The following is a 26,253-nucleotide window of genomic DNA, read 5'->3' on the forward strand; positions in this document are numbered from 1 at the left end:
ACATCCACCACATGACCTGTTTTGAAAAAATTCACTTCAAAACTTTCACGTGACTTCTGATATCTCACTTTTACAAAACTTTCACGTGACTTCTGATTTCTGAAATATATCGGTTAAATTATTGATAAGATTAATTTTTTTTTGATTTTTTTATACACTTTTTGTAATCTATATAATGCTTTGAATTTCGAAATATTTTGTATAAATTCCTCTCGTCGATTTTAAAAAAAATTCGGCATTCCTCTATATGTTATTCAAGTATTCATATTAAATTGTTCTCTCAAATTTCCTCATCAAAATATCTAATATCGATGTACTCATATATTTTGATGGTTATGTAGTTATCGATAAAGGATCGATTGAATATAGTATTCCATTTATTAGACCGATACGAATATCACGATCTATTAATTTGTCGGAGTTGATTGAAGTTGTGCATAAAATGTTAGGAATCGATCTAATGAAGTTTTCTCTGAAGTTTTCAACCAAATATTCATTCATGGAGAGATCATCTTGACATGAAATTCAAGTCAATCTCATTGATGATGATGCTTTACAGTTAATAATGAAATGTGACAATATGCATATGTTGCATTTATACGTGGAAGCAAATTCAATTGAGTATAATGTTGGATTTGATGATCCTGAATCCTACGTTCCACATGTAGATCTATCATATTTTCAACCTCCTTATGGTGTGCATCGTTTTTTTAGACATGTGTGTTCAAACTTTAATGGTAAATTCAAAGACGTGCATTTGAAAGATTTATGCTGGGCGGCAGGAACAGAAAATCGAATTTGTAAGTTTGAATCAATAATGGAGGAAATCATGCAAAAAAAAAAATAAAATTGGCGCACAGACATTTGGCTAGAATTGAGAAAGAGAAATGGACTTTGGCTCATGACGGTGGTTGGCGTCGTGGGGTGATGACAACCAATATGTCGGAGTATTTAAATAGTGTGTTGAAGGGTGCTCGTAGACTTCCTATATCTGCCATAGTACACTTGACACTTCTGAGGTGCGTACAATATTTCATTGAACGTGTGACAAGAGGTGATCGTCAGTTATTCGACATTAACTATAGGTGATATGGTTCGTACAATTATTCGATTATACCATTCAAAGTAGTCTTCGTCAGTTTGCATCGAACGCTCGTGTCGTACTCCTTTAGCAACATGTCTCAACCTACTATTCAACAACTCAACTGAATTTTTATGATAATCTCCCCAATTGGTGTCTCGATGACATGTTCTCGTGATATTATGCAGATCATCGTTGTCCACGGCAGACACTGGAATTGATTGTCGTCTTCTAAATTGTCGCATCACCCGATTAGAACGATGCATCTCCACGATGTCAAAGAAAATAAGGGGACAAACACATCGTCAAATTTTTTTCTCGTATGAATCAATAATCGTCTTCACGTCTATGTCATTCTTTCGATAAACGATCCAATTAAACTGTGAAAAAATAAATGTTAAAAATTAACGTATAATCATAAATAAATTTAATATTCATTAAATCAAAATAAAATATTAAACATTAGGTAATACCTCATTATTATTCATACAATCTAGAGAATCTCTTATAATTCTTACAGAATGTGCGGGCGAATGTGTGTAAATAAATCTAATTTCCACCTACAATTTAACAAATACAATTACATATCAATACATTATAAGAGATACATGATATTACCACAATAGATTTTAAATATTACCATGCACCATATGGAGAAACTGGAATAATAGCATCTGGATCAATGGGAGTACAACTAATGTTGACATATCTCGGTCGAGGTTAACACATTTAATTTTGCTCCATGCCCATATATGCTTATAATAATAAAAATAGTTAAACACAAATAACAAAAAAATTGTTTTAAATAATAAAATTAATTTATTTATACCTGAATGATATATAAAGGTCCAGCCATTCTCTATTTGTGTTGCGTTACACAACTCACGGTATAGAAATGCTAAAACAACATTACCCCAACTGTAAGTTTTTACGTTATCAATATCACGTAGCAGTTGTGAAAAAATGAGTCTAGCAGACCCTCCTTGATAGTCAGTGAACATTATTCCTCCAATAATCATTAACACAATACAACGGGTATATTTGACAACATCTACTTCTTAAGTATCATCACTAACAAGGTTAGACATGCAATGATCGTGTAGTGCAGTCATAGATAAATGACCACCTTTCAAATGTTTAGATGACGGTACAAATCCCAACAAATCCAAACATATGCGTTGTCATTCCTCAACTGTATATGACACATCTATTCCAGTGACTGCTTGACCATCAATTCTTAGACCTCAAATGATTGGAACATCTTATAACGTGACAGTTGCTTCACCACATGTAAAATGAAACGTGTGTGTCTCGCATTGCCAACGTTCAACAAGAGCAATAATCAAATGATTCTCAAAAACTTGTGACCCACATTCTAAAACTCCATAAAAACCAATATCATTCAAGTATACGAGTACACGATTGTGTATGTAATTATCGCTGTATAACTTCCAAATCAAATTTTCTGACCTCTTCACTTTGACAATATCATCAACAATTTCGGAAGAAACTTTAGAAGATATATGTGTGACTTGTAAATAGAGGACACTGAGATCTTCTAGAGTTCGATTATCTGTCATTCTTATATAACTTGTTGATCTTCTAACTTTGTTAGAAGGTAAGAAAGGATACTTGAAGATTCACGAAATAATCTGTGAGAGAGTCTAAAAGAGTAAGGGATGGTGGAAGAAGAAGAGGAGAAGGAAAGATAAGGTGGAGAAGGGGTGGAGACGAAGGCTCCACGTGGAGTGTTCGTGCTTCACGTGGACTATGATCCGTGTTTCGTAAGCACAGATCATGCTCCACGTTGGAGCATCCGTGCTCACGAAGCACATATAATGCTCACGAAGCACGGATTATATTATAACTGAAATATTTTTTTTAAGCTATTTTTGAAATAAAATTTAAAATTTAAATTATTTATAAAAAAAACCCAAAAAAACATCCCTTTCTCATTAGAAACAATGATAAACATATGAATACACATGCCCCTCGGGCAGAGTATAAAAGTGGGCTTTAGGATTAGACTGTACTTGAATGTTCTGCATTTTGGCCTTAAAATTTTTGGAATATTTTATATACCAACATCAAATTCTATAATCGCCTTAAAAGTTCTGAGGTTCAATTTTTATTTGAACAAAAAATATATAATTCATCAATTTAAATTCGACAAAGTTGAAAAAGGTAACAATTGTTTTATTGAACTAGTCCATAATTGCTTTACTCCCTGATTCTCACAGAAAATTTAAAGTTCGATTCCAGCAAGTGACAATAGTCCAGACGCAGGCTTCGAATTTGTCCTGAGCCTGAAATCACGAAAAAGACCATTAGAAGAGGGCCGGGAGGGTGTCTCGGCGTAGCCCTCCGACGCTCAAGTCAGAGACTGAGGGTATAAGTGGAGAGCAGTCAAGGGTTTTGTTGAAAAATAATATAGTGAATATTCGATCATTCAAACCTAGTACTTATAGGAGAATACCTGAGTCTGTCATGGGTTTTTCATCTGGGCTAAGGATGTGCCGTGGGTTTGGGCCTGATCTTGAAAGGACCATATATGGGGTATCACTCCCCAAATGGACCAACGCCAATTTGGGAAAAATATCCATAACTTTTGTTTTGTCACAACGAGTTAATAATGGAAACACATTGGCCTTCCAACGCTAAAATCATATTGAGCTTCGCAAATCACAACGTAAATAATCAAACAATAAAAAAGAAAAGCAACAAAATTTGATTGAAAATCTATTCATTTCCCCAAGCTTGGAATCATCGATAGGTTTACTTCGAAATTAATAGCCTTTTGGATTCAAGATATTTTATACATGTAACTGTACATACTTCACGAGCGATACGTGATCATATATGAAATAAAAGTGGGATTTCAGCATTAGAATGTCCGGCTTTTGGGTCTTAAAATATTTTGGAAGTTTTATGTAAATTAATTTATTAAGTTAATTATATATATATATATATATACATATATATATATATATATATATAATATATATATATATATAAACAGAGTTTTGCTAAAAATAGTAAGTTCCCGCCAAAATGAGAATTCTAAAAAAGAAAGATATAAATTAAATTAATCTCGAAATAAGTGTACTGCAATAAATGATAACTTCAATTATTGTTTGCATTGATTATATCAATTATTTTATTATTTCAAGTTTGAATTTTTTATTTTTATATCAATTTAAATGTAATTAATAAATTATATGTTTTTTATTTAAATCTATATATGTTTATATATCTATATCTATATATATATATATATATATATATATATATATATATATATATAAACAGAGTTTTGCTAAAAATAGTAAGTTCCCGTCAAAATGAAAATTCTAAAAAAAAGATATAAATTTAATGAATCTCGAAATAGGTGTATTGCAATAAATGATAACTTCATTTATTGTTTGCATTGATTATATCGATTCTTTTATTAATTCAAATTTGAATTTTATTATTTTTATATCAATTTAAATGTAATTTGTAAATTATATGTTTTTCATTTATATATATATATATATATATATAGAGGGTTGTTACATGCACCCTTGGGTGCAGGGTTTTGGTGGGCGACAGCTGTGCAGTTTTATTTTATTTTTTTAAATTTTAAAACAAAAAATTAACAACTCAAAAAAAAAAAGAATTTTCATTTACAAACTAAATCCTCCGTCCACCTACCGCCTTCACCAACCAGAAAAGTATGAGAGAAACACAACACAGGGTCGTGAGCTTCAAGTGAAGGTGATTGTGGAGATCTCGTGCAGGCTTTTTCCAGGCACCTCAAATCAGAAGGTAAATCGATGTTGTTGGAAAATAGGGATGAAATTCGAATCTTTAGAGGAGGCGTTTTCATTCTACAACCAATATGCACGAGAATCTGGTTTTAGTGCGAGAATGAGCAATAGCAAAAAAAGTAAGAAAACAAATGAAGTTATCTGGAAAAAATTTGTATGTTTTAAAGAAGGACATACAGATGCAATCAGATGGAGTAAACAATCAAAAAGTGATGAACCAGTAAAGGAAAGAGCTCGTGGTGAGATAAGAACTGGATGTAAGTCAAAGATTTCAGTTGTGAAGGAACAAACTGGTCTAGGTTGGGTTGTTAGTAACTTCATAGAAAGTCATAATCATCCACTATCCACTCCTTCAAAGGTGCATTTGTTACGCTCACGTCGTACTGTTTCTGCAGCAAAGAAAGCACTGAGTCAACAGTTTGCAGAAGCGAATGTACCTACTTGCCAACAAATGCGATTGTTTGAAATAGAGTCTGGAGGGCCTGAACATGTAGGTTGCACGGAAAGAGATATAAGAAACTACGAGAAAACGCTTAGGGATGAACGCAAGGGTATTGATGCCAAAACATTGATTGATTTCTTTCTGTCTGAGAAAGACAAGAGTTCAATTTTCTTTTTTGATTACGAGACTGATTCAGACAATAGATTTATTCGGTGTTTTTGGGCGGATCCTGTGTCAAGGAGGGCATACACTGCATTTGGTGATGTAGTGGTGTTTGATACAACGTATAACACCAACAAATATGGATGATTTTTGCACAATTTGTAGGAGTTAATCATCATCATCAGACAATTGTTTTCGGTTGTGGATTTTTGAGTGATGAGAAAACTGATTCTTTTGTTTGGTTGCTTAATAAGTTTCTAGAAGCCATGCCTAAAGGAGCACCAAACTTGATCATAAATACCCTTATGTCCGGTAACTTTAGAAGATGTTTCTCCCCACGTATCGTAAATACCTGGTTCACGTCCAACAAACACAACATATGTTTTCCCTTAAAATGTACAAAAACTCACAATCCTTTTCAGCACGCAGACACAAAATATTATAACTACAAACAATTAATAATTTATAACTCACCATTTTGAAAACTCAGCAAAACAAGTACGACAATGATTATGGTCCTGTGCATAGCAAAATGAGTTGGCACTAGAACATGTATAATATTTCAATCAAAGCTTAACTTTAAACGGGGTTTCTTAGTATAAAAATGAAAGAACAATAGAAAACCCATCATATATAGATCCTAATAAGAAAAGGGTGAAGTTTAGTTCAGGTGTCGAAAACAAACAGCAGCACGTTCACTGCCCCTATCTCTTCCAATATAGCTTTACATTCTCACACTCAAACAAACTAATGGCCACAAACACATTCTGTAGTTTTAGATTAAAAATAAAAACCAAGTTTGGATACAACGTGAATTCATATATCATAGATAAAGGGTGCATGTAAATTTGATCCGAGAGCCATTTTTGACGGATGAGTTTACTTAATCTATAATTATCATGAATTTTAATTGTGCATACCAAAATTGTTAACGTGGAGTCGATCCAATTTTAATCCAAAGATTGGCGTGGAGTACCGAATACATACATACATCAATGAGTTATTGCTAAGATTGGCATAGAGTACCAAAAGAAAGTAAACTTGACACAAGATTGGCGTGGAGTACCGAACCCAATTTTACATACATTCACACATACACAAAACCCAATTTTAATCCAAAGATTGGCGTGGAGTACCAAAAGAAAGTAAACTTGACACAAGATTCAAATCTGGAATAGGTTTTCAGCTAATCAATCAAGCTTGCAGGAACTGGAATCATAACCCAGAAAAAGAAAAAAGAAATGAAAATCTCCAAATTTCCAACTCGTGATTCGAAGAGATAAAAGGGATTCGGCGTGGAGTACCTTCATTGGGAAGAGGCATAAAGGAATCTATTTTAGGAGCAGAAATGGCACATATTCTACCGGGAATAAGAAATTTTCCAACATCGAATTTACCTTCTGATTTGAGGTGCCCAGAAAAAGCCTGCACGAGATCTCCACAATCACCTTCACTTGAAGCTCACGACCCTGTGTTGTGTTTCTCTCATACTTTTCTGGTTGGTGAAGGCGGTAGGTGGACGGAAGATTTAGTTTGTAAATGAAAAGTCTTTTTTTTTTAAATTTTGAGTTGTTAATTTTTTGTTTTAAAATTTTTTTAAAAAAAAAACTGCACATGTGGAGCGACAGCTGTATATATATATATATATCTATATATATATGACAAACCTCATATATATATATATATATATATATATATATATATATATATATATATATATATATATATATATATATATAAATTTAATGAATCTCGAAATAGGTGTACTGCAATAAATGATAACTTCAATTTTGCATTGATTATATCAATTCTTTTATTAGTTATAATTTGAATTTTATTATTTTTATATTAATTTAAATGTAATTTGTAAATTATATGTTTTTTTATTAATATATATATATATATATATATATATATATATATATATATGTGGCTGCTATATTTAGTAAGTTCACGCCAAATTTTTTACTAAATACGGAAATAAAAAATTATTTCCTATATATTGAATAGTATTACAGTTTTCAATTGGAAATAAGAATAAAATGAGTTTTTTTTTTTTTTCAAAGTTTCTTTTCGAAGCTCCCACGCCTATTGGATAACACTATTTACAATATTTCGTAATTGAGTAAAGTATGTAAATTAATAAAATTGTCGTAATACATATCAAATTCTTTTTTAAATTTCATTTTTAAAATTGAATTTCTCGAAAATATAAATTTCACTTTTAATTTCAAATTTATATCTAAATATCTTGGCTCATAACCTTGAGGTCACGGGTTCAAATCCTATCTCCGCAATATCTTTATTTTATTTTGTCCAAAGATAGACTACGAGTGTAATAGGAACATCCGTCGACAAAAGGATCACCCTAGGATGATCATTTCATGGGCCCGAAGCCTATGCTTTTTTGAATCCAATCATAGATGAAATAAATAGTATTCAAAAATTTGACATCGGTTTCATCACTCATGAGGTAAATCATTCAAAAATACATTTTGCTATTTTAAATATTTTTTTGTCCAAATTACATACTGAAAATAAATACAATATTTAATTAATTTATTTATTTTTTCTAAAATAAAATTGTTTGAGTGCTAAAAATTATCATTACAATAACGTTTTCCAATGAACATTAAATTACCATTTAATAATCATATTTTTTTTTATCTCAAATGCATATTATTTCGAAATTATCTGAATTTAAAGAACTAATTCATTGTAATTTTTTCTAAAATCATATGTATATTGTATATCTTGAATCGTCTTCTTAAAATTTCAAATAAGAGAGCACAAAAAAATTAAAAGAGATAGATTCAAAAGAGTTTCAAATGGACATTAAATTACTATCAATAAACATGTATATTACCCTTAATAATCGGAAATGTTTAACACCTAATGCATGCAATTCGAGATTCCATAATTTGAAAGAGTAATGTATGATAAATGTATGATAGAGTTCTGTCGAAGGCATCCAATGTATAATTTTTGTCCCTTGAGATGTCTTATTTGAATTTTAAATTATAAATAATGCAATATTGCATATTATATTATAAACCAATTTTATTCTATTTATCTTACTAAATTTATCTACTCCAAAATTGAATTCTGAAATGACTTCTCCTTTCAGCATCATATATGAGTTGAATCCTTCCAAGATGTAATGTTCATTTAAATTTAAATTTGTTCGTTATTATGACTATCTACATATGGAAACAACGAGAACAACGAGACATTAAGATTGAAATATGTCTTTAATGATCGAGAAGTAAAAAATATTATTCTTCTATTTGTACGAAATTTTAGTTATTACGTATTACTAATGTGATAATTTTTTTTATATTACAAAGTTCACGGATACATAATAGTATAAAATGTTCTGTAATAGAAATGATTAAACTAATTCCAAAGAAAGTATGCATCTTATTAAAAGACACCTTATAAAATTTATTGACATTGTTTTGGAAACACATAGTAAATGTTAATAAAACAAATTTTCTGGATTATACATAAGTTATTTATTATCACATGTTTCATTTTTTTTTGGAATAATAGGTTGTTGTATATATTATAAAGTGATTTTGTAGATAAAATCACAAGTCATTTGGATAAAGACATTGATGAAACAATTATTGTTATCATTCAAATGTGTCAAAAACGTGTCATATCACAAAATTTTTTGTGAATGTGGATTTAGATGAAATTATTGAATTTTGAAAAGAGTATTTATTATTAAATTTATTGAATGTGATTTAAAAATATTTTTTTATCACATGTTAAAAAATAATAATATATAGATTCTCGAAAATTAAATAATTAAATATGTATTAAGGTTTGTGGTCGACATCAATACACTAAACACTATAAACATTATGTCATTGCTTAGACTAACACAATCTAAAATTTTGATGTATGATAGTGATTATTAGCCAAAAAAATTAATTGACATGCGTTGTATTTAAGAATTTTTTTAAAATTTACGAAAAAAATAGTTTTTGTTTTTATTTTTTTTGATAATTATATTATTTTTTCAATTTTGTTGTGAAAAAGTAAAAATTTATGGTAAAAAGTAAAAATCTCAAACTCTCAAAATTTACCAAACTACACACTTTATAATATTTTTCTCTCTACTCAATTGTGATTTTCTTCACAAATGAGAGATCTATTTATAGAGTTTCATTACACATAATCCAAAAAATAAAATACATCATTACCTACATCATCACACACAAATTTCTAACTTTACAACTCTTATTTTCAACATTCAAATATTCAACTATTACTTTTCAATATTCAAATCATTTATTTTCAACACTCCCCCTTGTGATGATGATCATGATACGATGATGTCTTCATTACGTGTTTTGTACTGCCTCGTTAAAAACCTTACTAGGAAAACCCATTGGGATAAAAACCATAGTAAGGGAAAAAGAGTGCAGTCACGTAAACTCCCCCTGATGTTGACATGAACAATTCTTCACAAATTTTGTAGATTGCGCATCCCAATATTATATATGTGCTTTCTGAATATTGTCGTAGGAAGTGCCTTTGTGAAGAGATCTGATGAGTTTTCACTTTATTGAATGTGACGAACATCAATACATTTATTCTTCTCTAGCTCCTTGGTGAATGCGAAGAACTTAGGAGGAATATGTTTAGTTCTGTCGCTTTTTATGTATCCCTCTTTCATTTGAGCAACACATGCAGCATTATCTTCATATAGTATCACAGGCTTCTCGTCGAATGATAATCCGCATGAGATTTGGATATGTTGGGTCATTGATTTTAACCACACACATTCACGACTTGCTTCATGTAGTGCAATAATCTCGGCATGATTTGATGAAGTTGTTACGAGCGTTTGTTTCTGTGAACGCCAAGATATTGCAGTGCCTCCACGAGTAAATACATATCCAGTTTGCGAACGTGCCTTGTGTGGATCAGATAAGTATCCAGCATCGGCATAACCAATTATACTTGGATTAGCATCTTTTGAATACAAAAGTCCCAAGTCTGTCGTTCCTCGTAGATAACGGAATATATGTTTAATTCCGTTCCAGTGTCTCTTTGTTGGATATGTGCTAAATCTTGCCAACAGATTCACGACAAAAGATATATCAGGCCTTGTACAATTTGTAAGGTACATAAGGGCACCGATGACACTTAGATATGGTACTTCTGGACCAAGAATATCTTCATCATCTTCACATGGACGGAATAGATCCTTTTCTATGTTTAATGATCTAACAACCATTGGAGTACTTAAAGGATTTGCTTTATCCATATTAAAACGTTTAAGGATCTTTTCTGTATAATTTGTCTGGTGAACAAACATTCCACATTCTTTTTGTTCAATTTGTAAACCCAGACAATACTTGGTTTTTCCAAGATCCTTCATTTCAAATTCTTCTTTCAAGTATGACACAACTTCTTGAATTTCCTTATTCGTTCCAATGATGTATAAATCATCAACATATACAGCAATAATTACGCATCTGGATGTTGTTTTCTTAATGAAAACACAAGGGCATATTGAATTATTTACATATCCCTTTTTAATCAAGTGATCACTTAGTCGATTATACCACATTCGACCTGATTGCTTTAACCCATATAATGATCTTTGTAATTTCACAGAATAACATTCCCTGGGTTTTGAACTTTGTGCTTCAGGCATCTTAAATCTTTCAGGGATTTTCATATATATATATTACTATCAAGTGATCCATATAAGTAAGCTGTAACAACATCCATAAGACGCATTTCTAATTCAGATACCGCCAAGCTAATCAAATACCGAAACGTAATTGCATCCATCACAGGAGAATACGTTTCTTCATAATCAATTCCAGGCCTTTGAGAAAAACCTTGTGCAACAAGTCGAGCTTTATATCTTACTATTTCATTTTTCTCATTTCGCTTTCGAATAAAAACCCATTTGTATCCAACAGGTTTTACACCTTCAGGTGTAAGGACTATAGGTCCAAAAACATTACGTTTATTTAGCGAATCTAATTCAACCTGGATGGCATCTTTCCATTTTATCCAATCCTGCCGATTTTTACATTCACCAAAAGATTTTGGTTCATGATCTTCGTTATCATTTATGATGTCGATTGCTACATTATAAGAAAATATATCATCAATTTCATCTATATCTTTTCGGTTCCATATTTTTCCAGTATTAATGTAATTGATAGAGATTTCATGATTCTCGTCAGTTTGTGGTTCTGACAGAACATTTTCATCATCATGTGTTTCTTCAGGAACACCATTCTCTATTTTGTGATCATCATGTGTTTCTTCAGAAACATCATTCTTTATTTGTGATCATCGTGTTTCTCTATGAATTTTCTTTTTCGAGGATTTTTATCCTTGGAACCGACTGGCCTTCCACGCTTCAGGCGTTTAATGACATCATGAGTATCTTCCATTTGTTTCTTTGGAATTTCAATTCGAGCAGGGGCATTTGCAGTATGTATATATGATTTAGTTACCCTTTTGTGTTTGCAAATGCATCATGGTATTTGATTTGCTATTCTTTGCAAGTGTACAATTTGTTGTACATCTTTTTCACATTGTTTTGTTCTTGGATCCAGATGTAACAATGATGATACATACCAAGTAATTTCTTTTTCGGTATGTTTCTGTTCTCCCCCTAACATTGGGAAGATTTCCTCATTAAAATGACAATCAGCAAAACGTGCTGTGAACACATCTCTTGTCTGAGGTTCAAGATATCGAATGATTGATGGACTATCATAACCGATATAAATTCCAACCTTTCTTTGAGGTCCCATTTTCTTTTGTTGTGGTGGTGCAATAGGCACATACACCATACATCCAAAAATTCTCAGATGAGAAATGTCTGGTTCCTTACCAAATGCAAGCTGTAATGGGGAGTATTTATGATATGCACTTGGTCTGATGCGAATTAATGAAGCAGCATGTAAAATTGCATGTCCCCATATAGAAATAGGGAGCTTTGTTTTCATAATCATTGGTCTAGCAATCATTTGCAGACGTTTAATCAATGATTCAGCCAATCCATTCTGTGTATGTACATGAGCAACATGATGCTCAACAATGATTCCCATAGACATACAATAATCATTGAAAGTCTGGGAAGTAAATTCACCAGCATTATCAAGTCTAAATTTCTTGATTGTATAATCGGGAAACTGATTCCTCAATTTTATTATTTGAGCAAGTAATCTTGCAAATACAACATTTCGAGTTGACAATAAACATACATGTGACCATCTGCTGGAGGCATCAATCAATACCATAAAGTATCTGAATGGTCCACATGGTGGATGGATTGGTCCACAAATATCACCCTGAATACGTTCAAGAAACATTGGTGATTCGGTTTGGATTTTGACTGGTGATGGTCTTATAATAAGTTTTCCAAGAGAACATGCTTTACATTGAAACTTATTATTCTGAAAGATCTTCTGGTCTTTCAGTGGATGACCATGTGTATCTTCTATGATTCTTCGCATCATTGTTGAACCAGGATGTCCCAATCGGTCATGCCAATTTGTTAATATTGAAGAATTATCAACTACCATGTTTGATTCAATGGGACTTATATGTGTATAATGCAATCCAGTAGGGAGCATTGGTAGTTTTTCAATCACATATTTCTTTCCTGATTTATATGTGATAAGACACATATATTTCTCATTCCCTTCATTCATTGTTTGAGTATCAAACCCATGAGAATATATATCATTAAAACTCAACAAATTTCTTTTCGATTGTGGTGAATATAAAGCATCATTGATCAAAAATTTTGTACCATTAGGTAACAAAAATTGTGCTTTACCACATCTTTTAATCAAGTCTACATGACCTGATATTGTATTCACCGTTGTTTTTGTTGGTTTTAGTTACAAGAAATATCTTTTATCTCGGAGGATAGTGTGCGTTGTACCACTATCGGGTATGCAAACTTCAGCTTTGCTCATAGCATTTTCCATATTTGAACTTCAAAAAAATATGCAATGAAATAAAATTACTGCCAATACATATATAAATATAACACATATCATAATTGTACAATAAAATATTATTATATGAATACATGAAAAACAAATTATTGTACATTTATATTCTACCACTATATGGTTCATTTTCAGAAAAATCATTGAGAAAATCTGCAACATCAAAATTGTTCATTTCTATCCCACCAACATGTTGATCATTTCCAGAGAAATCATTCATAAAATCACCAGCATCAAAATGAGTTGAATCACTCAAACGGTCACCGCGTTCAGTGAAGTTGGTCTCCTTTTCTTTCCCCTTTAATGATTCTTTATAAAGTTTACAAAGGTGCTCAGGGGCTCGACAAACTTTGGACCAATGTCCTAGAGTACCACATCTGTAACAAGAACTTTCATATCTTTTTGAGTGATTCTCATTAACACTTGTATTCTCATTATGCCTTTTCAGTGGATGGTTTGGGACGCTCTTTTGAGATGAGTTATAAAAATAAATATCTCTATTATTTTCAAAACCACGGCCGCGTCCACGACCACGACCAATTCCACGTCCACGTCCACGTCCACGACCTCGACCTCGACCAAAACCTTGTCTTTGAAATTGATTTTGGTTTCCAGGTTTAAATTCATTTTTACTGATAGCATTTGCTTCTGGAAATGCTGTTGATCATGTGGGTCGGGACTGATGATTTCTCATTAATAGCTCGTTGTTCTTTTTCCGCCACAAGAAGACAGGCGATGAGTTCAGAATATCTCGCAAATCCACGTACTCTATATTGTTGCTGTAGAGTAATATTTGTTGCATGAAACGTGGAAAATGTTTTTTCAAGCATCTCGGATTCTGTGACCTCATGTCCACAAAATTTTAATTGGGAGATTATTCTATACATCGCCGAATTGTAATAACTGACTTTTTTAAAGTCTTGGAATCTCAATGTATTCCATTCATCCCGGGCAGTCGGAAGTATAACTTCTCTTATATGTTCGAATCTTTCTTTTAATCCCTTCCACAAAGCCATGAGATTTTTTTCATTCAGATATTCACATTTCAATCCATCGTCGAGATGTCGACGCAAAAATATCATGGCTCTTGCCTTTTCTTGTAACGTGCATATGCCATTTTCTTTAATGGTCTCGCTTAGACCCAATGACTCAAGATGCATTTCTACATCTAGAGTCCATGGCATATAATTCTTTCCCGTGATGTCGAGCGCAACAAATTCGAGCTTTGTTAAATTTTATATGGTGGTACTAAAAAAATTACGATGCATTTTATTAGTTAATAAATATTGCAATACAAAGTAACGGATAAACAACAAGTACAAGTATTTGTAAAAATAAAGAAAACGCACGAGGAGGATATTCTCCGATAAATACAAGACTCGTGAGTATGATAACCAAAATAATTAAAAATATCCTTGAGAAAGCCATCTTCTTTTTTCTTCGAAAAATTTGATGATGAATAATTTTTAGAGAAGAAGAGAAAGTTGGAGTGATTGAATGTGTTTGTGAGATCATATTTATAGGGCAAAAACTAGCCATTTTTTTACTATTTATGACCATTGGTGTACAAAAAAATAAAGGTATGTATTTGTATAATTTTATGGTAATAATATGGTATATATAATATTAGACATGTTTAAATAATTATGTATATCATATCATAATATTATAATGAGTGTCATAATTTATTTTGTTTAAAAACCTTATAGGCTTTTATACTTGTCGTATCCCTTACCGGGAGTGTGGGATGTCGTCTTAACATCCTCCCAGGATTTATAACAAGTTTATGAAAAATTTATTTTTATTATTTCTAGTAATAACATTATATTGTATATTAAATAAATACACAATAAATAAATAACAGTAAAATAAATATTATTACTTTTGTTACCTTTTTCTTCAATTTGGAGCTTGGAAAAGTATGTAGGACTTTTAGAGCTTCGTGCTGATAACGTGTTGTGAAAAAGTAAAAATTTGTGGTAAAAAGTAAAAATCTCAAACTCTCAAAATTTACCAAACTAAACACTTTATAATATTTTTCTTTCTACTCAATTGTGATTTTCTTCACAAATGAGAGATCTATTTATAGAGTTTCATTACACATAATCCAAAAAATAAAATACATCATTATCTACATCATCACACACAAATTTCTAACTTTACAACTCTTATTTTCAACATTCAAATATTCAACTATTACTTTTCAATATTCAAATAATTTATTTTCAACAAATTTAAATATCTATTCATTTTTCACTAATTTTAGTAATATCATCCTATGCATCGCACGGGTTAAATACTAGTTTAATTAAACACTCGACTTTGTTATTTTGAACTCATTAAGTACTTTGATAAATTAAATAATAAGAAAAAGTGTAATTTTGGTTTGTTGTTTTGTGAATTTGATCTGTATGTTGTTCGATTTAAGTTTTAGTCATGTACTTTCAATTTTTGACAATTTAAATTTTTTTAATCGGAAATGTTTACGTTAGTACTTCGATGTTCCCGGAAATGTAGCAAGACTATAAGTATGCTGTGAAATCTCTAGGAGCTTCAATTTTTTATTTGAACAAAAAACAAAAAACAAAATCTCGTCCATCAAATTAAATTCAATAAAATATCAATTTTAGGCATACATTGAGGTATGATATTTTAAGTCATGTATATTTCGTTGTAAAAATTATAGTCATGTAACTATGTTTTGACAATCAATTTTAGTTTTTCTAGTCAAAATCATGTAATTAGTTAACCAATTTCATTGTTAATTTTTTATATTTATGTTTTTAAACACACGTACATGTTACGAGAGATTTTTTTAACTATAACTATAAAATTTAATATGATATTAGTTATTTAATCACCCGATTTAGATGAGAAGAACTAAAATCGATCGTTGGAATATAATACAGAATTATAATTGATTAAATAAAATATATATGCCTAAAAATATCACACACCTATACATACACATCTAAAATTGACATTGTCATTAAATTCCTTTAAGTTGAAAAAGATCACTGTTTCATCAAATTAGTTGATTAATCAAAATGTTGGAAAATTCGATGCCAATACGCATGACTCGTGTTTTGTCACGACCTGCCATGCATGGGGCCTTCCAACGCACCTACAGGAACTAAAATCAAAATTACCATGATATAGAATAGAAATGATAAAAATGACACACAAATAAATGTGGTTATCGAATTAAATTGAAAAGAATCAATACAATTAAAAAGAAAAGGCACTAAAATTTGTTGAAAAATAATCTTTACTTCGAAATTACCCGTCTTCAAAGTTCTGGATTCAAGATATTTTTACGTGCAACTGCACATGCGATATAGGATTATGTAAGACATAAATGTTGTATTTGAGGATTAGACTGTTTTTCACTGTTCGGTTTTTTGGCTTTAATGACCTTTCGTTGATCTTTATCAGTGATGTTTAAAAGAGAAATACAAGAAGAAACGAGCCCATGTTCTCATGCTCGATTATTTTATTTCCAAGAATCTCATGCTTTCATTTTGATAATTCTAGGTACCAATGAATGCATGGTCATAAATCTTACTTTATCCTTCTTTCATGCTATGTTAAATAAATAAAAAGTTATGCTGCACAATCTTTGACACAACTTTCTAATTAAATTGAATGAAAATCGAAAAATAAATAAATAATGATGTAATAATATGCGGGACACCCGATTACTAATGCAACCGAATATTATTTTTAAGCGAGGTATAACTTTTAGGAGTTAAAAAAATGTGAGTGTAAACCATAGCGCAAGGTAAGACTTGGCCTGCAAAAACCAGTATTGGAGAAGAAACCAATCCAGCTTACCAATAACAGAAGCAGTGACCCTAAGGAAGATAAGGACGACTTGATTTGCATTCACAGAAACAAAGCTACAATTCAGTGAATCCAAATACTAGGATTTCACAATCATCCATGATCAATCTGAAACTAGAAGAACCTGAATTACAATTATGATGAGCAACAACTACTTGAGCATCAATTTCTACAACCACGTTCTATACTCGTAGACCTTTGACCCAACTAATAAGTTAACGAATTCCCAAAACTTTTGCAATGGCAGTGACCAAGTGTATTTACTACCATGCATTACCTTGAGAATATTTGAGGATGCAAGCGTGAGGAGGGTTTGAATAGTTAGATCATAATACAAACATATGCACTTATAGCTTGAGCATTTTCGTATATTCTCTTCACGTACTTTGTTATCTACAAGGACCCCCGCAAATGAATCACTCACAGAAACGTGCAAAAAAGAAAGTAAATCATTTGACACGTCAAACCTCACAGCATCGTGGTTGCTATCATCATTTGTATGTCAGTGAAATACCAGGGCAGACTTTCATATTGGGACATTTTAGTTCCAAGACACGTCTTTGTGGCTGAAAAAATAAGCAAATTCGCTCATTCGATGACAGCAGCATCAACACCAATCTTGTCATACAATCGGTATATCAGAGTAGATTTTGACATTTGAGGCTCCCTTTCTAAGACGGCAATCACGTCTTTAACTGAAATGGTCCGAGCCACCTGAGGCACGATGATTCGATTTCTAGCAACTTTTCTAACAGATGCTGCATGTAAAAGACTGTCAACAATCGAGGAGAGAACCAGTAATACAGCAATCAGTCATATCATATAACAAGCCTTCAAAGAACCACGGCCGGCCTACAGCATAAATTTAATTAATTCCCTTTATTTTGGAAAGTAAAGGAATCACCTCAAGAGATAATAATATAAGATGCTAAATAATCATAAAGCAACGATCACGATATATCTCGTCTGCCAAAAAATTTAATCGCAATTAAACCAGATAGAAATTTGCCAGAAAATGTTACAGATTTCTAAATCCAAATAGATACCTACAGAAGTGAAAGATGTTGTCTAAGTCGTTGCTGAAACAGATTTTGTGAACATGCTGCCATCGATTCAAATTGTTGGTATAAAATTCATTGTCTCGTCATTCTATTACTTGAGGAATGGCTAATCCACTTATCCCACTTTCTCACCTAAAAGAAATTATCCGATGCTCTATAATATCTTTCATTCAAATGTCATTTCTACATTTCAACAAAAGACATGCTTCATATAAAAAGCACATCCGCTCTTCCTCTCTGAATATTAGTAACTTTGAGGTATATGAATCTCTCCAAATTCAAGAACCAATGGTTTGATATACAAAAATGGAAAAAGTAAAATAAATCACGTCCCCAAAAACTGTAACTAAATCACAAGGTTCCATGAAGATTCTCTTCAGATTTATGAACATGTAAAACACATGCAAATCCCATAAATTGACAAAACGGTATGCAAGTAGAAGAAACAACATAGTGATTGTACGGAAAATTTCTTAAGATAGGTATAGGCTCTTTCCTAAAACAGCACGCTAATTATTGTTTTTGAAGATGAGTTCCTTCAACTTCTGTAATACATTTCCATTACTTTGCTCTACTTGCAGATTGAAACGAAGAAATGGCAACTTTGTAATTAGAGTAATAACATACCAGGGGTGCTCAAAGCAGGTGAATGATCTCGTTTTTCTGCTTCTTGATTTTCCCTGGTGTTTCTTGTGGATGTAGGTATAGGCATCCGTGCCTTATCTTTACCAGGTTGGGAACCAGATAGAGTTCCAGTTCCTCCCAGTTTCTGCTTGGCCTCAATCATCAACTGCCATCTCGACAACATGTCACCAACTCCAGTAGCAGCTCGAACAGCAACATTTGCAGCTGTAGCACGCATTTTATCATCTTCATCCTTGTTAGCCTGCAGATAATAGAAAACTTACATATAAACCAGTAATCTCATATGTTAGGGGAAAAAAATAATTGTCATTACCTTTGCTGATCTTATTCGGCTTTCATCCTTATCCTTGTCACCATCAACACCAGAATCACTTTCTGTCTGCATTCCACATAATAAAAATGACCATCAGTCAGATTTCATATATAAGAGTCAGAATCAACATAGAATTGATAACAAGTGTTCCGGAAGCTTACTTCATTCAGTTTTTGAGATTTTTCAGTTTCCGCCTGTTTTTTCTCCCATTCCTCACGAGCTTTCCGGTTGATAGTTGTAATTTTTTGCCGAATGTCTGAGGTGACAATAGTTCTATGCCTTAACTTCTCCATATCAACACGCTACATTATTAATTAAATCGTAGAAAAAAATTACTGAAATTTTTAATTCAAATAGGAAAAACCACCACACAAGAAATGCTAAAAGAGGAAAAAATGGGCACAGCAAATAAAAGAAAAAACATGAAAAATAACCTGTTTTGACAGTCTGATTAGATTAGTTATAATCCCGCGCATTCTCTCTTCCACACACTAAGTTGACAAAATGCAACCAGAAATAATAAATAAAAAGACAAGCTTTCACAAAAAAGCAGTAATGGAGAATTTGATTTCACCAAGGACAGGCATCGCTCCACATCGCTGTTCATATTCTTTAAACCACATTTCGCCACTGCCAGAGAGTAGACAAGACACCCAAATTTTAACTTTTATGAGACTAGTACATATACAAAATAAGATATAAAAGATATTCTAAGCAAAGATCGTTATAGAAAATACTGACTTATTTCCATCACTTGCTTCTGAAGTGGAATCTTATGCAAAATCAGCCTTTCTTCCTCTTCTTGAACAACCCGTCGAGATGCTTCTGAAACCCGGTTGTCTTCCTTGGAGCCAGAAAAAAGTTGTTCTTCCTCTTCCTATTCATGAATTCAGTTCATAGGAACCTTTTATCAATGGTTATACACACAAGGAGGGGAGGGGAGGGGAGGGGGAGGAATGGATTGTGATTGGATGAAAAAAATAAAAAAATTCCAAACAGTGGAGTTACCCTGAGATTAACCCCGCTAACTGCAGTAACATCATTCAGTTGTTCAATGCTTTGATCCAAAAAGGCTCCAGACACCTTTTGCTTCTTACTGCTAAATATTTTACAACTCAGCTCTAGATATGCTCAAGCATTTTACTTTCGAGCAGATTTTCTTATGTATATCAATAAATGCCATAACCTTGATGGAGGAGAAGAACCGGGGGGTTCAATTTGCTTCTTCTGGCCAACCAGAGGCTTTTTGAGGGGAGCCTTGTAGTTTCCTGACCCAACAGGAGTGGTTGGGGAAGACATCTGAGACTGGTCGAATTAGAAAGGGAAAAAAGACAGAGAATGATGTAAAAGCCAACATTTTATAACATTTTGAAACATGATAACAATCATGAAATCTTAGAGATAAAATTTATCATAAGGAAAGCTTATCTTGCTCGAGGAATTAAATTTCCCCAAGAAGAAAGAAACCCAAAAAATGAGCAGAAAATAACATGACATGGGCAAACAGTTCGGCAGCTGAGAGTGCATTTGGCAAGCCGATTGAAATACTCAACAAGTAGGGTGTATAGCCACTCCAAGCAAAAATTTCACCATAACTCATTAGCTAGCAAATTGTTGCACAAAAGAGTTGTAAAGCTCTATTTATTTTCCAGAAATTAGCAAAGTTTTCCGAGTACGGATTAAAAAATGATTTCTCCAGCTGTACCACTCTATGAGATCAGGTAACTTTTGCAGCACAAGTTACATTGACTCTCTCCGTTGACTGCTTGGCAATAAGTCCTCAATTTAACATCCATCTCACATATTTCCATTTATCATGAATCGAGGAGGAGGAGATGAACAACTAGGATTATACCAAAAACTTAAGAGTCTCAACAGCATAAATTATGTTTGTTTGGAGGGAGGCGGAATTTGAAATTTTACGGGGAGATTCATAGCATTAAGAATGAAATATGATATAAATAACATTAAGCTTTTCCATTAAGTGAACAATGAATAATCTCGTAAGACACAAGCAACTTTCATTGTTTAGGCAGAAAGCACCAATTTTGGTCGAGAGAATTATTTTTACAAAGCAAAAAAGACTCCGGAGGTCAATTTAACTTCTTAGGAACAGATAGACTATTCAAGAAACTAAAAGAACACTACAAGAAATCACATTTAGTTCTCTTTTTTCACGTCTGATGCAAGAACAAAAGATAACATGCAACAAAAGGTGAATTAATTTTACACATTGATTGATAACCATTAACCACTAACAAGTCAAATGTAATCACACCTTGAAAAACTGCTCAATAACTAACAGTAAATGCTACCGCTTTTGAGATGCCACAAACACATCACCTTTCAAGGGTTTAGCAAGCTATCTACAATTTCAATCAGTTAGATTTTCATGTTACTGTTATTTCTTGATTTTGAATGCATCAGACTGTGACCGCCAAGTCCAAACCATGAGTTCTTTATGTAAATTGCATATAAGCTCGCACGAAGCAGGTCTGAAAGCCGAACATCAACAAAAGTACGATAGAGAAACGAGAGAGGCTCATAATATTTAAAGGTCACTAAAATATTAGGCCCATCAAGCTTGGATAAATGAGGACATCAAGCTTGTAATTACCATGCTTTGCGCAGAAGACAAATTTGATAACCCCTGTGAGGAATTCAACTGGGCTTTGTGTTGTAGTTCACTTGATTGATCAACTGGTTCCTGCTTTGCGTAGGGTATTGACGATGAAACACCAGTGGATGATGCCCATTCCGCTAGATTATGTGGAGTTGATGTCCTTGCCTGCATTTTATTAGGATCGCTGAAAGGTGGCCTCTCAAACTTCGACATGTTCATCACATTTGTATTCTGGGTTGTTGGCCTCAAGTGATTAGATGCCATGTTCTGATGAGCTGGAGCCAGCCTCATCTGTGAATCCTGAAGCTGTGGTCGGATAGATGTTGAAGAACTGACATTTGTAGCAGAGAAAGGCGAATAATTACTCCCAGAACTTCCATATGTTTGAAAAGATGTTTGCGAGAAGTGTGGATGCTGCTGCTGCTTATCAAGGCCCTGTGTGGGAAATGCAAGATTCTTATATTATTGATTTAAAGCACCCAGACATGAAGTTCATAATTGAATTACTTGTAATCCTTGTGAATCCACTTGGCTTCCCACCACATGTGATTTAATTGTATTACTATCACTGCTTGTTCTTAAATCTGCGGACATTTGTAATGGGAAAAAAAAGAAGAGAAAAGGAGTTTAGTCAGCAGAAATCATTCAGGTTAATGAATTGATAAACAAGTAGGGTCTCATCAAAGAATTCACCAACTGATGGCACTTGCAGTTCCCGTCCTGCCACTGGTGGCTGCAACTGATGCTGATTAAGGGGAGTCTGCAAATTCTTGGCAGCCTGATTTCCATATCCTCAACTCAATCAAAACTCAAGAAAAAGAGTTCGAAGTGAAAACATAAGGACATTTAACATTACAGTATAACATACCTGCGTCTGCAATTTATACACGGCCATCTTTAACATCTGATCCCCGACAAGGCTTCTCATATTTTGGACAAATTTGTCTTTAGAGATCTCATTTTTCTGGCAAAAAATGTCATTGCTATATGATATGAATAAAAAATTAGTATATTTTAAGAAACATGGTAAACATTCTTAAAAGGACTGAAAACCACCCTAAGCTTGAAGTAAAGAGTCTGAAGTTGCACGGCTCTGTCATTGTCCAGTTGTGGCTGTATAATAGGAAGCAACATGCCAAAAGGAACTTGTTTGTTCAACTTCACTGTGGTACCTGATTGTTGATTGCTACTTGTCATAGACTGCTGATTACTCGTACCCGAGGACATGGCCTGTTGGCTGTTCATCCCAGTTTCCATGGAATGCTGATTCATTGACGCCATGGCCTGTTCATTACTGACTCCCATAGTAGATGTTTGTTGATTTCCTCTTCCTGTTGGCAAGGCTTGTGGATCATTCACTTCTGGTGCCAAGGGCACTTGATTATTTGATCCCATTGCAATGGATTGTTGACTACTCCCATCTTGTAATTTGTACAACTGTGATTCCCTTTCTGTATATGACTCACTGTCGGGTTGGGACTCGGGCCCATGGACATGGATAACATTTTCTCCAGATGTCATCATACGCATAGGTCGGGATACAGGTACAGTGTTATCGTCGTCTCGTGGTTGAGGAGACCCATCAGTAGACGGCGAATCAAAGCTTTTAAACTCATGGGCTGAGTCATCTTTCTTTTTGTGGCTTTTGGAATAAGACTCATCCTGTTGCAACTCCAATGGAGATGGTTGCTGATCCTTTGGCTCCATAGACAAGATGTCTTTCCCACTTTGGAAATTAACGGTTTCGTCATGGCCAGATGATTGCACCTGCTGAAGATATTGACTTGCTGTATGACTGTTTCCCTGAGACAAGGCTGCTGCACCTGTTGAATTACATGCATTATGGAAATTACAGTGTACCTGGATATAGTGAGAATCTAAACAAAGAAATTGGTTGGCAGAGCATATGAAATAAACTCTTATCGATACATTTAGATGTTAGCTCTCACATAAGTAATAAAACTTAAGGAGAGTGTGAATACTTCACAGGTAAAATATTCGAAGACGGCAGTTGGAAAAGCAGTTTCGATTCTATGTCTGTTGGAGGTTATACTGGAGTTTGGCCCATTGTTATAAAGGGGCTAGTCCTAAAAGCATCCCATTCCTACATAGTTGTATTAGATCCAGTTTGATTTCTTTCTAGAGAGATGACAGACAGCAGTATAGTATCCTTCCAAGTCCCGAATATAGTTTCTCTTTATCTCCTTAGTCTTTGGCTAGTTCTAAATGGGTTCCCTATTTCTAAAATGTCCACTCATCACTGAATCAACATATTGTAAAAAAATAAATTGCCTCCAAAGATAATTCCCATTACATTCAAAGACGACCAAAATCCATAACAAAATACACTTAACTGGCATAGTATTTGGAGCTCTCCAAATCCAAATATCAGTCCAGACGACCAAAATCCATAACAAAATACACTTAACTGGCATAGTATTTGGAGCTCTCCAAATCCAAATATCAGTCCCTCTGTTCTTTTGACGAATTGGTTTTTTTATCACCAAGTAATTTAGGAATAGAATGATACCATAAGACTTGAACTTCACTAAACCCCGAAAACTTTGGCTCTCATTTTTTACATGCTTAAGAAGCATAACTTTGTTCCCCACTATAACTGATATTTGACCTATTTCATTCAACCATTTCTTTCTTCTCAATTAGACCTCGAAAAAGATCATGCACGAATCCATGTAGTAACTCACCATCTATCCATGGGTGATGGGACCAAAGGAAAAGAGTTGAAAATTCTAAAAGCAATGGTTTTTTTAAATCACAAAGGCAATTCAAACCTAAATAAAGGACCTGATACAAATAAATACAAAAGAGCCACAAATGGGGAAAAACGATTACCTCTATCGGTATCAGAATTTTGCTGCGAAGTGGACGCATTTCCTTCGATGTCTCTGTTTAATTCAGCCGTGAATGCCTCCACATCAGCCCCGGAATGCATTGTTTCGTCCTGGGAAACCGTCCAAGTAGGAAATCGAAAACAAAAATCATATAAAAAAAAAAAGCTCTTGCAAAAACTCCAAGATCACAGCATAAATGGACAAAGAAATAAAGAAAAGAAAATTGTGCACAGAGATGGCGGGAAACCTCGTCTTCTTCAAGTAATTTCATGATGTTAGGATCCATCAAAATCAGCTGCTACAGCCCTAGTGTCTCTATAAGAAAGATACTACAAAAAAAAGGGTCAGTTTAGGGTTGGATTATGAGAATTGTGAGATGAAAACGGAATCAACGCGAGATTACCACAAAAAATTAAATCGATAAGCAGCAATAATCGAATTCAAGGATTTGATCGGGGTAAAATCTTCGCTGCAGTAAGACTCTTTCTTCTCATAAGAGGAAACAATAGAGAATCGGGATCGTTACCGCTTTGTACTGTACAGCACAAGTGTAAGTAATTTCAATTGCCCCCTTCCACTATTTGTATTTTCACACATACCCCTTATTGCTTAGATTGTATATTATGCATGTGCATACACAGGGGTGTAAACGAACCGAATCGAGTCGAATAATAGTAAAAAAGTCAGGCTCGAATTCGGCTCGAAATAGGTATATTCGAGTTCGAACTCGATTCGAAGTTCGATAATTTCAAATATTTGGGCTCGAGCTCGGCTCGAAATGAAGTTCGAGTTCGAGTTCGGCTCGAAATATTCGAATATATTCGTGAACTATTCGAATTATTGCTCGGATATTAAGGTTTGAAAGCTCGAAATGCTCGAAATATTCGAAATGTATATATATAAATATATATAATTATATTATATTAATAAAATATTAAGGCTCGCGAACTATTCGCGAGCTATCGAACAAAATAATTTGGGCTCGAGTTCGGCTCGAAAAAAAGTTCGAACGTGTTCGAGTTCGGCTCAAATTCGATAAGTTCGAATACGAATCGAATATTTATCGAGCCGGCTCGAAAAAGTCGCGAACATGTTCGGTTCGTTTGCAGCCCTATGCATACACCATATTAAGAATGCTTACTATTAACAAGAATTTAATTCAAAGTACATATTTATTTAGGGAAAATATTATTAAAACCATGACAAAAATTTTCTGTGACGATCTTACGGATCGTATTTTGTGAGACGGATCTTTTATTTGGATCATCCATGAAAAAATTTTACTTTTTCATGCTAAGAGTATCATTTTTATATTATGAATATCGGTAGGATTGATCTGTCTCACAAATAAAAATTTGTGAGATCGTCTCACAAGAGAACTACTCTAAAACCATTGTAGAAACCGAAAAAAATTTA

At 33.2% G+C, this 26,253-nt stretch overlaps 2 protein-coding genes across 4 annotated transcripts; one reads left to right on the forward strand and one right to left on the reverse strand.

Annotated features, from left to right (window-relative positions):
* The first annotated feature begins 4,915 nt into the window (after window positions 1–4,915).
* On the forward strand, window positions 4,916–5,641 carry LOC140817811 (protein FAR1-RELATED SEQUENCE 5-like). Its single transcript, XM_073177599.1, has one exon. It carries the CDS (start codon window positions 4,916–4,918, stop codon window positions 5,639–5,641), a length of 726 nt encoding a protein of 241 aa, XP_073033700.1.
* Window positions 5,642–17,359: 11,718 nt separating this feature from the next.
* Window positions 17,360–25,370, reverse strand: LOC140818837 (transcription initiation factor TFIID subunit 4b-like). Of its 3 annotated transcripts, none has more exons than XM_073178890.1 (17): window positions 25,241–25,370; window positions 25,085–25,152; window positions 24,839–24,947; window positions 23,042–23,808; window positions 22,854–22,949; window positions 22,679–22,763; window positions 22,493–22,569; window positions 21,980–22,420; window positions 20,549–20,667; window positions 20,371–20,458; window positions 20,104–20,239; window positions 19,937–19,992; window positions 19,797–19,853; window positions 19,524–19,664; window positions 19,363–19,428; window positions 19,032–19,290; window positions 17,360–18,101 (listed from the first exon to the last, which is right to left on the reverse strand). In XM_073178890.1, exons 2-17 carry the CDS (start codon window positions 25,121–25,123, stop codon window positions 17,932–17,934), a joined length of 2,706 nt encoding a protein of 901 aa, XP_073034991.1. In that variant the 5' UTR covers window positions 25,124–25,152; window positions 25,241–25,370; the 3' UTR covers window positions 17,360–17,931. The 3 variants fall into 3 exon arrangements, with proteins under 3 accessions (XP_073034991.1, XP_073034992.1, XP_073034990.1); XM_073178891.1 differs by having other exon boundaries at window positions 20,549–20,661; window positions 25,085–25,166; XM_073178889.1 differs by having other exon boundaries at window positions 25,085–25,166.
* Between the last annotated feature and the right edge of the window lie 883 nt (window positions 25,371–26,253).

This window comes from Primulina eburnea, chromosome 17, assembly GCF_022965805.1.
Source record: "Primulina eburnea isolate SZY01 chromosome 17, ASM2296580v1, whole genome shotgun sequence".
Classification (NCBI taxonomy): domain Eukaryota; kingdom Viridiplantae; phylum Streptophyta; class Magnoliopsida; order Lamiales; family Gesneriaceae; genus Primulina; species Primulina eburnea.

Excerpts from the sequence above, each read along its gene's own strand:
- LOC140818837 (XM_073178890.1), bottom strand. The coding sequence starts at position 25,123 with ATGGATCCTAACATCATGAAATTACTTGAAGAAGACGAG. Across the intron at positions 19,665-19,796 it reads TAATCAGACTGTCAAAACAG|CGTGTTGATATGGAGAAGTT; the intron begins GTTATTTTTCAT and ends TTAATAATGTAG. Across the intron at positions 18,102-19,031 it reads ACCTGCTTTGAGCACCCCTG|CATCTGTTAGAAAAGTTGCT; the intron begins GTATGTTATTAC and ends TTTTACATGCAG.
- LOC140817811 (XM_073177599.1), top strand. The coding sequence starts at position 4,916 with ATGAAATTCGAATCTTTAGAGGAGGCGTTTTCATTCTACAACCAATAT.